This window comes from Haliotis cracherodii, unplaced genomic scaffold, assembly GCF_022045235.1.
Source record: "Haliotis cracherodii isolate W230 unplaced genomic scaffold, xgHalCrac1.p SCAF_19, whole genome shotgun sequence".
NCBI classification, from domain to species: domain Eukaryota; kingdom Metazoa; phylum Mollusca; class Gastropoda; order Lepetellida; family Haliotidae; genus Haliotis; species Haliotis cracherodii.
This window is the reverse complement of record NW_027266274.1, coordinates 8737829-8752814: the sequence shown is the minus strand read 5'-3', so window position 1 is coordinate 8752814 and position 14986 is coordinate 8737829. Positions and strand designations below refer to the sequence as shown.

Genomic DNA, 14986 nt, shown 5'->3' with positions numbered 1-14986 from the left:
TTTCTGATGCTGATTGATTATGTGATTAACAAGGCTCAGTCATAAGGAATGACGTTTTTGAATGATATGTTTTGGATCAATATATAATATACTATGATGATGAAGTTTTAATTTGAAAGATACCTGGGTGTGGATATATATATGGCACAGAACATTCTATTTTAAGCGATAACTTTTGTATTGTTATGACCACATGTTGAACCTTAAAGCATCAGTGGGTATTTACTCGATAGTTGGTAAATTTATTGTTTCTAGACTGTGTACTTTTGTGAAAGTTAAAGTTTTCATCTGAATTTCAAATTCATTAAATGTATATTTTAAAATTGAATACAATTGTGTTCAATAATATGTAACTAATATTACAAAGTATCAATATTTCTGATGTTATCATCTTTCTTTCTGATGTTGTTCACAAAATCTCTATCACTCAAGAAGTTTGTAGATGATTGAAGAAATGTTCATTCAATTCCAATTCAGACAGAAAATCTAAGATGGGACTGTATTTGTTATTGAGTTAAAGGGGGGGCTTGTCTCCATCAATAGACTGGAAGGCCAGTGACTATTTAAGGCTGTCATTGCAGCCTGAATTGCCTGTGGTGGGAAGCAAAGTACCTCCAGGTGGAGTAGGGTCAACGACCTGAATTGCCTGTGGTGGGAAGCAAAGTACCTCCAGGTGGAGTAGGGTCAACGACCTGAAATGCCTGTGGTGGGAAGCAAAGTACCTCCAGGTGGAGTAGGGTCAACGACCTGAAATGCCTGTGGTGGGAAGCAAAGTACCTCCAGGTGGAGTAGGGTCAACGACCTGAAATGCCTGTGGTGGGAAGCAAAGTACCTCCAGGTGGAATAGGGTCAACGACCTGAAATGCCTGTGGTGGGAAGCAAAGTACCTCCAGGTACCTTGGGCCGCCAGTCTAATTGGGACAGGCCCCCATGTAGGAAATGACAGACTCTTCACATCCAGAGATGAGTCAATGAGTTCTTACAGCAAAAGGATGTACTAACATGTGAGATTGATGAGAGATGTCAAGTTCCTCCTTTGAACTGAATGTGGTTAGTGCAGATTTGTAGTTAGGTGTAGGAAGGGGTTCTACGGACAGACTTCTTGACAGACATCCTTTTTTTAGCCCCAACCCCCCTCTTCTGAAACCTTCTACGATTTGCTTGAGCGATGATGAATGGTCATCGGCAGGAACTTGATGTTGATCGGAGGTCACACATGTTTAGAGGATTCGTTTGCAGTGAGCATTCCGATTGATATGTCTTTGTGACGAGAAGTTTCAGTTGTTCCGACATATTTATAAATTTTTTCATTCTGGTCTATTCAGGTAAATACAATTTCCAATTGAAGTCCCACCTTCTTTTCTTGTCTACAGATTTCTTGAAATTGTTTATCAAATACGTGCATCACCTTGTATGAGAGCCATGAACGACATGAGATGTGTTTATTGTTTGGTATTGTACACCTCAAGTTTAACAGAAGGACCCACTGTCATAACCATTCCCAGGTATCTAAAAACATTCATATAGGGTATAACCCCCAAAAGGATGTTTTCACCAAGATATGTAATATTTTGGATAATATGTCTTGTTCATTCCAGTATGTTGTTGGTATTATTAAAATGTTTGAAAAAAATGTGATAACATAAACTTTATCAAAACATTTTCTGTTGATTGTCTGTGATATATTGCCGTTTACATGTATATTTCTGCTGGATCAATCTCTTGCTTTTTTGAAGATTGTGCTGCCTCAATGTGCTTTACACAACCTGTGCATAATATGTCTTCTCTGTCCAGTATGATAGTATAAAAATATTTGAAAAAAATGTTATAACATTAACTTTATCAAAACATTTTCTGTTGATTGTTTGTGATATTGTCATTTACATGTATATCATGTATATTTTTGCCAGAGCAATCCCTTGCTATTTTGAAAGATTTTACTGCCTCAATGTGCTTTTACACTACTGGGGATGTATATATAGATGGATAATCATATTGGTGAACAATGGTGATGATCTTACTGATGATGATGATATGCAAGGTTGCATAGATATATGGATATAGTTGTGCTATAGCAGTGTGTTGATATTAATGAACAGGTTGCTGTGTCTGTCAAGAGGACAGTATGATGCCTTACACTCCATATGGTGCTGCTTCAGATGGCTTACAATATTGGTATACAATGATGATGATGGAATGATAATGATGCATCTTTGCATATTGTTGATGGATATATATAAAATGTACATGCCAATGAAACTTGGCATATGCATTGCTCAGCATAACTGGTGCCTTGTGCTATTTATATATTTTTCTAAATTATATTTTCTCATGCTTCCATGGAAACAATTTATACTTAGTCTGAAATGAGGGTCGGGTTTGTGGAAAACATTTAACATATTTCAATGAAACTTAGCGTATACATTGCTCATCAGCTTAACTGGTGCCTTTTGCTATTTTGATTTTTTTTCTAAATTTCATTTTTTATGTTTACATGGAAACAATTTGGACTTAGTCTCAAACAACTCTAATGAATGTTTTTGCGTGAAACATGTGCAATAACTCAATTCTAAAATATTGCTTTAAATGCTAAGAATTATCTGTTGATAGAAATGTTTTTGGTTTTATGTCTGGATGGTATTGGCTAAACCTCCTTTGTAGGTCTCTTGCAGAGAGTTTCATGATGTGCAATATAGAAAGGATGATATTTTTGTCTCAAACTGGTATTTAAACTTGCAATGTACTATATTCATGAACATCATATAATACTCATTATCTCTCTCAAGAGGATGTCATGTAACGTTATACGGTGCTCAATTTTGTTATATCTTGAAATACGAGATTTTCTGTGCTATTGTGTTTCACATTAGCAACAATAAAACTATGAAACTATCATCTTGTTCTTTTTTATTTATCGGACTCTTGGCTTAATAGGTTGTAGATAAAATCTAAAGAATAATTACTGGATCTTAGCCAAAGTTTGTTTTGTTTGTTTGTTTGTTGTTTAACGCCGCACAGAGTAATGTATGCCAGTGGTTTGTAAATAATCAAATCTGGACCAGACAATCCAGTGATTGACATCATGAGCATCGATCTATGCATTTGGGTAACGATCTCATGCATCAACCATGTCACCGAGTCTGACCACCTGATCCCATTAGTCCCGTCTTTTACGACAAGCATGGATTGCTGAAGATCAGTACTAAACTGATTCTTTATCTGTATTTGGCATGCCGTCCATACAATATGCCAGTCCAGAGGCAAGCCGAATATACACATATTTGGAGGGCATGCCATACAGAAATACTGCAAGCAATACAGTATGCCATCACCATGGCAAACGGATCAGTGAGGAGGAGTGGTGTATCAATGCCTATCACATTAGACCCATTCCTTATATCATCTTAGAATTTGAACCAGTACCAAATAATTCATATGACCAATATATGCCATGATAGTGAACGTGCCAAATGTGACCACACCAGCATTCATGAGTTCATGGGGAACATATTCCAGCTATATGACATCTTCCCGAGGCAAAGGAGTTAACTGACTCTAAAAGTCTTTTACAGTCAGTTATCTACCTTGCCTTCGGAAGATGGCTACGTGACAGCGGTCTGTAAATAATCGAGTCTGAACCAGACAATTCAGTCACTGACATGAGCATCGATCCACGCAATTGGGATACGATGACATGCATCAACTAAGACAGTGAGGCTGACTACCCGATCCTGTTATTAGTCGCCGCTTACGACAAGCATAGTCGCCTTTTACGGCAAGCTTTGGTTGCTGAAGACCTATTCTACCCCGGATCTTCAGGGGTCCCATTGAATGTAAAAAATGAAAAGTAACACCACCCATGGTCCTGAATTCATAAAAATAAAATAAAAACCCTACCCCCATCCCACCTACTGTCAGCTCCTCAAAGCCCAAAATTCAAATTCTACTATCTCTCTCTGGCCCTTCTTAGACTACTGGCCGCCTCCGTGGTCTAGTGGTAGAGCTTCCGCCCGTAGAGCGGAAGGTCCGGGGCTCGATCCCTGGCCGCGTCATACCATAAGACATTAAAAGATGGTACTAGTTGTTACCCTGTCTGGCGCTTAGCATAATGGGGCTAAAACAAGGACTGGTCGGCTCGGAGTCAGTATACTGTATCTGAGTGGAGTGTTCATGTTAAACTGCGGCATGGTATCTCAGTGTGCTAGCTCTATAAATCGACATCAGTCCGGACTAGTACAAGCAACCACACACACACACACAGACACACACGTGCATGCACGTCGCTATATAAGTGCAATAATATTGGAAACGACGTTAAACCCCATTCCACTTACCTCCCCTCTAAGACTACTACCCTTTCCCTGCCCCCTCTGACAGCACACAGCTCGCTTCTCTACATTCATGTGTAGGCCATTGTCATCTGGGACAATGCCATTGTCCGACAGCATCTGTTTCTGGTCAGAAGCTGGAGACGAAATTCATGGCAAAAACTGTTATACCCCATCATTACTTTTTGAAACCTGGTTTTCACGTTAACTTTTATTGTTTGGCATTCTTCTGAAAGCGTCTACTGGGACAAGTTCGACTCAAATTTACTCATGATATCAATCACTGGATTATCTGGTTATTTACAGACCGCCGTCAAACGTTAAACAAAAGACAAACACACACATATTGTGATGGGTCAGATGGATTGTGTAAGTACACGCTTCCTAGTAACACGTGACAATTCATTTTTCAAACTTTATTTTTGAAAGATGAAAATCTTGTTAGCACGCCTCCGTCTTCCAACGTCTTACTTCCGTAGTTTTGTAAGGATGGGAAGCTCTACTTCGCGTCTGGCTTCTCACTTCCGTAAGTATGTTTTAGGAAATGGAAACCTTTAATTAAAGGTATAAACTTTCTATTTCAGGGGTATTGGAAGCTAATATGACGGTGGCCACTTTCCCGTTATTTAACCCCCTTCAAAAATAACATTTTATGCTCGTTTTATATATATGTACTTGCGGTATTAGTAATACATTTGTTACCCCTTATGTATATGACTATCCCATGTTCTAAAATATGTAAACAGAATATTTATTTTTGAAATAGCAAGTGTCAAATATTTTACGTGCGCTTCAAATCGCAACAATAAATTTCCACCCTTGCCAAACTTGGCTGGAATTCCTGGGCTCGATCGTAGCGCCACCAGTGGCTATTACCAGTTATGTTCCTTCTAAGCCGGTGCACATGCTTTCCAAATCTTGCAATCGGCCGAAATCTGCACGGCAGTTTACGAACCGGATTTCGATTTCGTTGCGCGATTTTGATTGGACTATGCACAGACTCGTTAGTCAAACTATAATGTAACTCCATAATACCAGCCTAGTTTGGCAAGGGTGGAAACAGGACTTTTATAGTCTTGCCTCGGGAAGATGTGTGCCGACCACGGGAATAGAACTAGGGACCCGTTGCACACGAGGCCGACAATTTATTAATAGTCCAAATATGTTAAAATTATGTTCTTACTCACATGAACAGTATATGATAATTCTGCAACGCGTAATAAATATGTATATCCGTTAAAATATGTACGCGTAATTCACACATGACGAGAAATAATAGATTGGGTTCCTGTTATATAGTTTGACCATAAATTATTAGAATGAGAAAATTGTAAATTATACAATTATTAAGTCATAGTGAAGCGATAAGTTTGGTCCACCAATCACCGCTTTCATTAAGCTACAAAACAGTAACTGTTCAATAGTTGATCAGACCACCTCTTTTCCTAATACGTGCCTTAATGCGGCCAGGCATCCCGTCTGTCATGTTTTGGTTTGTTTGTTGTTTAACGCCGCACTCAGAAATACTACAGCTATATGACGAGTCTGAACCAGACAATCCAGTGATTGACACGATCCCGTCAGTCGCCTCCTACGACATGTATAGTTGCCTTTAACTGCTGCCTTTCAAGGAAGTTAGAAAATTATGAGTCATACTATCCCAACACTTCACCACATCTGCTTTCATATCACATATATTTATGATATTTTTGTTATTGATATTGTCTTTCATGACTCCCAAAATATTTTCAGATGGGTTCATGAGTGTAACATTTTGCTCTTGAAATAATTCCTGAGAATGCTTTGCTCTATTTCTTGAATCATTGTATCGTTGGATTACCCACCCGTCACCAGGCTAGCACTCCAAACCACACACACACGCATGCACGCACGCACGCACGCACGCGCACGCGCCGGTATGGAAGTGCAATAATCTTCTACGCGATATTAAAAACCCATTTCACTCACCTCACCTTTAGTAATTGTGAATTTGGCAACAACACAAGAAAATGATAATTGCAATAATTTTATTAGAGAGATATTCTTCAATCACATAGGTAATTCCGCAAACACGCACAATCCAACAAAAATTATAACTTGGACATATTGACTGATCTGCTGGCAAAGTGTCTAAAGGGTTGATGACATTTTCTATTCGTCAGTGTTCCTCTTGGTGAGGCTCACGTCATCAGGAAACGTCATCAGCTGGGCCTAAATGTACGTTGGAGATTTTCCCCCGTTAGTCAGTTTGCAGCAGCTTTATTTTCAAATTAAAAATATTTATAAATCACATCCGATATGAAAATAATGATAACAAATTACTTGTTCTATCTAACTGACACTGCACACATCATTAAACATATCAGTATATTTTTCACCAAAATACATTTAATTCTTGCAATGACGATTAAAGCAAAACTGCTAAGATTTCTTAACAATTTGTTGTTGTCATCTATCAGGAGTTTTAAGAATGGTAATTATACAGATTAATTCATTTGACAATATGACATTTGGCTCATTTGACATAAGCGACGACACACGATGGACGTTTGGACAGCAGGCATTCGGTGCGATTCCTGGGTCGGTCAAAATCGGAATGCAGTAAGGACGAAGGGAAGAAAGGAAGCAATGGTACTGTACATTCTCAGTGAAGAAGCTCCGGAATCTATACAGAATGAACACAAAACATGATACAGGGAATAACTGTACACACAAGACACATTATATTGACTCTGGTGCGTATGCAGTATAAGAAACATTATTTAAGAAACTTTTACTGTCTTCAGACAACGATGTAATATATACCATATTTGTCAACATATTTGGATATTTGTTTGTTTGTTTGTTGTTTAAAGCCGCACACCAATATTCAAGCTATATGACTGCGGTCTGTAAATAATCGAGTCTGGACCATACAATCCAGTGATTGATATCATGGGCATCGATCCATTCAATTGGGATACGATGACATGCATCAATCAAGTCAGGGAGCCTGACCACCCGATCACGTTAGTCGCCTTTTACGACAAGCCTAGTCGCCTTTTACAGCAAGCATGGGTTGCTGAAGACCTATTCTCTACCCGGATCTTCTCGAGTCCATATTTGAATAAATGCATATTTTCATCAACCTATACCGTGGGGCAAAATAGCGACTACGTGTAAATAGCGCGTCAATGACTTTCAAATCGCCGAAAAACAATCTATGTAACATCATTGGGTATAATGAATGTCTTTTCATGTTTGAATAAATCAGGTGGTTACAATGTGTTTCTTGCTCAGATCCGAGTATTCACATGCCGCCGTGATGAAGCTGTTTTAATACCCATTGCGGCGTCAACAAAATTCAGTCCCTCACTTCACATGAGGTATCAATATTATGTATATATATTCAAATAAGATACTTGTGAACAAAGCTCATCTCTTGAAAACGAAAGTCTTCCCCGTAACCCAGCCACACAAGCACAGGGCAATCTTGGCACAATGTAGTAATTTTGAACTTTACCTTTTTGGCTTGCTGGTGTTGGTGTAGTAGTGGTACCTGTTGTGGTTTTGTAATAAAGGTCATTGATGTTAATAATTAAGAATTGACCTTCACTTTGTGTGAAGCTTGCGACGACGTTCATACAATATTTGGCCCCTTACTCTATGAAGGTTCATACTCCAATTAACTCACACAAAGTGAAAGTCAATTCTTATAAGGTGTTTTAAAAAGTTATTCCCTATTGGCATTTACACGGGTCTCTTTGGGGCTTTGTTACGTGCATTAATATGTACTGCACTCTAAATACGTGATATAATGGGTTGATAAAATACTTTATCATTCTTATACTACCCAGTCATTCATGTAATCGTACTGTCTTGTCGCAATGACAAAATATATCATGCACTTGTTAGGATTTTGTGGCAGTAGCATATGTTACAAAAACCTACGAATCTGGTACATTAACAGTGCTTCATTTAAACAAAAACGAATGGTCACTACATATGTATATATAAAGTATTGCGACAACATAAATATCAGTCCCATACGCTCTGTAGTACATCTGTAAGAAAGTGATCATGAAGAATGCAACCAAAGTATTTCATCTATTTTTCTAATCGAAACAAGTAAACCTGGTAGTTTTCTTCTGTCTGAGTAATGCGATAAATCTTCTTTGTATAACTATCTTTAGCATGTCACCTAGCTCATAGATAAAATATGAGGTTGAAGTTCCAAATGTATTTGTACGTTGCAGCGTGACGTTAATATTTCTGTTCATTGGTACCTTAAAACATATAATTGACTGGCGCCATGACCTTTCACAATCTTAGAAAAGAAACCAGAATGAAATCTGACAAAACTGATTTTCCAACTTTGTACACCACTATTCCACAAGACAAAATGAAGGAAAACCTTCATTCCTTGATCCATGGGGCTTTTGTTACAAAACGTGGAGACCCATGGATATTGTTACATATCTGTCCTCAAAGGCTCAGGTCAATTTGTCAAAAAATGAAAGCAAATGGCATCTGAAGTTTACTGAGAAAACAATATATGAAATGCTGGACTTCCACATTTATAACATTTATGTAAAACGTGGGGGATATACTACAGGCAAGAAGTAGGCATCCCCATTGGCACCAATTGCGTCCCCCTTGCTGATCTGTTTCTTTATGCAAATGAATCAGAATTTCTGCTCGTATTGGCAAAGTCTAAAGAAGGGTATTTGCCCATGGAGTTTAACTTTTAAAAGCTTCAGGTTTATCGATGATCTGATGTCGTTCAATAACCATCATATAGCCAATTAACTTCCACTGATGTACCCACTTGAACAAGAAATAAAGGAGACCAGTGAGACCGCTTCATCTTTTTATATTTTGATCTATGCAAAAAGATAAGGGCGACAAAACACTCTCCACAAGACTGTATGACAATAGGGATGACTTAAATCTTGCAATAGAATATTTCAATGCCTCAGTAAAGCTTTCAAAACGTTTTATGGTAGACATGTTGAGGACATTTCCACATTTGACGCATCAGTGACAAAAATGATGTCCGATGCAATTCCCTAATTTGACTTCAGGTGAATAAGTGACTTGCCTTTGCATGTGTTTGTGACACTTGCCATCGATGAGGCAGGATACGCTCACCTTTTCGTAAACACCTTGCACCGTGACTATTTGACAGTGATTCATAAACACATGTCATTATATAGTCGGAATCGTACAGTCGGCTTTTTCTTATGAGTATGGAAAGGGTTTTGTCGCTTTTATTTAGCAGATGAATTCTTTTATTAATTTACATTTTGTACAAATGATGACCATTGTTTCTCGTTCGACTTCTTTGGGTATTTAAGTCTATGATCCCAAAGACAAACAATTTTTGGTTGATATTTCACTGTTTCAAAGATAAATTAGATCTGGTCAAACCAGAGAAGTTTCAATAGAATTTAATAAGTGTCTTTCGGAAGTTTGTATCCCCATTTAGCACGCAAAAAATGATTTCAAACAACAATCTGGATCAAAACGCTTTTTTGAAAATGCAGAATTATATTGGATAATAAAGAAAACCTCTCCCTTTTTCATATCAACGATTACATTTGTCGATTACATTTGCTTTGTATTTTGCAAAAAGCTACACTGCACGTGTGCAACCGATACTTACTGCACTTGGACTCCGACCTCCCCTGCGGTTTGGTAAGCAGTTCAGAGGCTGTTGTTCCAGCTGCACATGCTGGTTTAGTTCCGTCTGTTTTGAGACAGCCGATGTAGGTCTTCAGAGCCCTAAAACAACGTGACGTCTGTAAACACAGTGATGTATAAAAAGCATTTCTTTTGTTTATTCTTATGCTGACGTCACAAATTAGACATACATAAACTATTATACACATATTATTTTCATGTAAATATGGATGGAATATATTGATTTTTAAAATCCTTGAACTTAAGTCCAAGAATGAAACCCCCCTTATCATCTGGAACTTACGCGCATTCCTTGTTGCCAGTTAGATCGCTTCCCCAGAAGACTTTTTGGCATGTGCAGGGTGGATCCAAAGCTGGCGCTGAAATAGAATTGGAATCCACTGTATATCGGTCTGCTACAACATTCTCAGACTACTTATCGATTACAGAATGAACAATTTCTGAAAATTCTTACCTTATGGGGTACCTAATTCTATTTTGAATTTTAGGACATTTCTATTGCCACAGGGATACCTAGATTCAATTACTACATCTGTTTCAGTCTGTGCCTTATCTCAAACTGTTCCCGGGTGATATGTAGGTAATGATTGCCCCCTGTATTGTTTTCGACACAATGCGTCCATAAGAAATCCTTTACTTTCGTGCTATTTAGCCAGTCGGACTGTCACAAATCTTTTGCGATCTTCACCATGGGAATACGTATTACAAATTTTGAACAAACAGTTGAAGGGGAGAACTGAGTGAATAAAAGCAACAATGTCATCAGCATGTGTTTTTGAAGTCAAATCGTACAATGGACCCTGGTTTGTAGCAGCAGAGATTTCTTGTGATTAAGGAAAGGGTTTGTTGCTTTTATGTATTTGCAGTTTGTTTTGTAAACTCGCAAGGGAATAGGCTGATGCATGACCATAAGTTTCTTTTGTAGTCTGAAATATGGCCTCATGCTCCAATATGGACGATTAAAAACGCCAGATTGAGTGCTTTTGAGGTAACCTTGAAACAGGAACCGTCTTTTGTATGCCAATACCCGTCTTTTGTATGCTGCACTCAGCAATAGTCAAGCTATATGACGGTGGTCTATAAATAATCAAGACTTTAACAGACAATCCAGTGATTGACATCATGAACATCGATCTACGAAACAGGGATACGATCGCGATGACATACATCAACCAAGTCTGTGAGCCTGACCACCCAGTCCCTTTAATCCCCATTTACCACAAGCATAGATTGCCAAAGGCCAATTCTAAGCCGGATCTTTACGGGGCCAATCGGCGTTTTAAGATCGATGCAGTGAACATCTAGTAAGGCATCATCATTATATTATCATGAAATAAGAAATATACTCATAACTAAATGTTGCACACTGCCACTTCAGCGCTGCCAGTAAAAAGAGACTCCCGAATACTTTGTCAAGGTAGAAAGGCGTAAAAAACACATTCTTTTGGTATGTGAGCTGTGTCACCTGCACTTTGGACATCACTTCCATTTGAAATATCTATTGATTATACATCAATAATGTTTATTATTCTATGATCACAGTTACTTAGCCACTAAGTATGTTATATAGGCAGTAATGTGTATGTTGTTCATATAACCATTGAGATTGATTAATTGATGTGATATAATTTCACTATTGATTAGGAAAAAAGAAAGCAAATGCTTTGAAAAACGTTTCCATTGTATCAAAATGCATTACATCTAATCATACATCATATGTTGTGGAACTTGAATCGCACCAATGCGTAAAGTGCCGTTATCTTTACAATACATATTTCCTAAATAGGAATGTAACTACAGTAAAAACTTAAATTGACATGAGTAATCTCTTACCAGTCATTCGTCATGTCAGTACGTATAATCCTCAAGAACTAATTCGCAAAGTAAATTATAAAATAAAGGGGCAAATGCAGGCGAATAACGTAATACGAACGATAGGGAACTTTGGCTTACTGCATTTAGCGTCTGTGATTATCTGGGCATCTGCTGTTGAAAGTGTGCATCCTTCTGTGGTTCCCGCAGCAGTTTCGAGACATCCAAGGTACGTTTTCAAATTTCTGCAAAGTACATCTAGATAAGACCCCAATATCTGTTGTATCATTTGATGTCTTATACACTATATCAGCATACAATTATATGGATAAATATTTTATGTAAACGTTCTGAAAGACGATAATATTTTAGGGCAACCATCAGAACTATTCCCGCCATATTGTGTGCACGAACAACAACGAACGCTGTCGGGGCATGATGATACACAATAAGCCAAGTCACCCAATCTGATGATACACAATAAGCCAAGTCACCCAATCTGATGATACACAATAAGCCAAGTCACCCAATCTGATGATACACAATAAGCCAAGTCACCCAATCTGATGATACACAATAAGCCGAGTCACCCAATCTGATGATACACAATAAGCCAAGTCACCCAATCTGATGATACACAATGAGCCAAGTCACCCAATCTGATGATACACAATGAGCCAAGTCACACAATCTGATCATAATCACCATAGCCTTTCAAGTCGACTCTTATGATAAGACATGCATGGTATATATCACACTCATTTTTGATGTTCCATTGGTACTCCAAAACATTTCACATTTATATTTGAAGGCAGATACAGACGGGGGATGTACACAATCGTTTTGTTTTCTGTTTATGTATCTCATTTATCATATCACTTGATGAGTTTGATGTACTTACGCACAGTCCGCTCCAGGGGTATATGCTGCGGTGCAGGCAGCACAGTCAGCAGCAGCATCAGCAGCAACCTGAACCCTGATAAGTTTTGCAGTGAAGATGCCTGAAAGAACATATACCTCTAAAATATCATCATGATCAAAGTTCAAGCCCATTCACATATTATCTTTATTCGTGAAAACTTAGTGACCATAAACATTTACGATTTACAGCAATATTTAATTATACTTTAAATATACTATACTTTAAACATTAGGACTGCTATTTTAGACATGGACTGGACCGGAACTGGAAGTGGTTTCCAGAGAAAACGTCTGTAAACAGACTGATGTGACCACATCCAGAGAACATTTAGAAACAACATATAAAATGTTATGTATGTCAAGCTAAAGTGTTCAGTATTTAGAGAAACGGGTCCTTTCATGCATTGAAGTATGTGATTTTCACACTTCATGCTTAAGCAAGGTTGGTGACGTGTCAAGTTTAACTCCGTTCAACTCATATTCACTAAGACAAAACGATTTCTGGCTTATGAAAGTATTGCTTCTGACACATAAGAAGGCTTAGTTTCGTTACATAATAAAACCTACTTAGAGTATGTGTAATGATACAAAACTGATATTGCATGTTTGAATTACACATCAGCTGTTATTCTAACTTGAATGAATACAATGTAAAATAGCAAATCTATATCTCAATCTACAGCCAGATGCATAGACGCAGCGTTATTAAGTATGTTATAAATATTGTGCTTGACCAAACGCAACACTGACAAAGACATTATTCGCATAGAAAAGCCAGAAAAAGGAACACGTCGCATTGAGGCATCTGACGTTAAGATCAGCTAATACACATGTAACTTACACATGAGGAACGATAATGTCATCATTTTCCACATCTTGATGAACCTTGGTTTCTCTATCCGTGTCTTGGCTAGCTCCTTGGACTCCCACACTTCAAAGCTGGGCGTCTTGCCGCTTTTATAGGGTGTGTTCCCATGGTGTCTTCTGTTGTCAACAACACAGGTATGGGGCGGGACCTACGCGAAAACACTTGACAGCATGATCCACGTATATTTACAACCTATCGAACGAACACAAGACTTTTTATGCTTTCACGAATTTACTCAACAGCCCTTTTTTTTAACGTCACGTACGACCGAGGATTGCGTGTACTTCCCTGTCGACCGAACCATTTCTGGTGTTCCCCACCGTCATATTGCTTGAATATTGCTAAAAGCGGCGTAACACCAGACTCACTCACTCGCTATAAATACTCAAATTGTTATTATACAGTTGGTAATAAGTTAAAATAGGTCATCAGCCACCTATGCTTGCCGTAAAAGGCAACTATTCTTGTCGTAAGAGGCGACTAACGAGATTGGTGGTCAGGTTCGCTGACTGTCATGTCATCGCATCCCAATTATGTGGATCGATGCTCATGATGTCAGTCACTTGATTGTCTGGTCCAGACCGCAATCATAAAGCTGGAATATTGCTTAGTGTGCCGTTAAACAAACAAACAAATGATATGATGTTTGCTTTGGACAAACCTCTATTATTTACTACTATTTTAAGAGCATGGGTATCAGATTGTGTAAGAAGGGATGGATAAATGAATGAACACCTGTGATGACTCAAAATACTTAATCGTGGGACACACTTTATATGGGGCAGTATAATATGGATAAATCTCTTATTTCAAAATAGGATGACTATTCATATTGTAATTATAACTGAGAAAGCGAGTGCTACATAGCTGCATGGTAGATTTTCATTTGGCATAATTCTAAAAAAATAATGTCAGAGTAATAATTTAAAACTTAGATGAAAGAGGAAATTTTGATCTAAAAGTAACAATTAAAATCAGTTGGTTTATTCTGAAGGTTATTTCGGCTTCAATTATTTGTAAAGGCACGGATGTATACTAACTATAGATTAGTGGTAAAGGCCTGTCAAAGATGTCTTTTGTGAGCTACAAATGTATGGGTATCTCCAATTTTATTCCATTGAGGTCCATGGTAGTATGAGAACTAATGTTAAGATTTGCATGCTCTGATGCTTGGGATTGTCATGGGAAAAAACACTACGGGTGATGTTTCATGGCGTTTTTCCCGCAATCTTCTATCGTGACAATACTATTCTTAGCGGAAGACTCAACAAATATTGATGTTCTCAACTAATAATCACTACAAAATATGTGCTAGTTAAAAAAAATCAGTTGTAATCGACCGTTTTTGAATGAAGGTACCACAGGGTAACGTGTT

The 14986-nt window shown here is 38.0% G+C and overlaps 1 protein-coding gene across 1 annotated transcript; it reads right to left on the bottom strand.

The window, feature by feature from the left end:
* Positions 1–559: 559 nt before the first annotated feature.
* Positions 560–13618, bottom strand: LOC139466920 (uncharacterized). Its single transcript, XM_071248644.1, has 7 exons — positions 13585–13618; positions 12724–12823; positions 11964–12067; positions 10294–10369; positions 9973–10091; positions 4335–4465; positions 560–646 (listed from the first exon to the last, which is right to left on the bottom strand). The coding sequence occupies exons 1-7, from the start codon at positions 13616–13618 to the stop codon at positions 560–562; spliced, it is 651 nt and encodes a 216-aa protein (XP_071104745.1).
* Positions 13619–14986: the final 1368 nt, after the last annotated feature.

Coding starts and splice junctions, on each gene's coding strand:
- LOC139466920 (XM_071248644.1), bottom strand. CDS start 13,618: ATGTGGAAAATGATGACATTATCGTTCCTCATGT. Junction 10,370..11,963: donor AATCACAGACGCTAAATGCA/GTAAGCCAAAGT, acceptor ATTCTATTTCAG/CGCCAGCTTTGGATCCACCC. Junction 10,092..10,293: donor ACTGGCAACAAGGAATGCGC/GTAAGTTCCAGA, acceptor ACGTTGTTTTAG/GGCTCTGAAGACCTACATCG.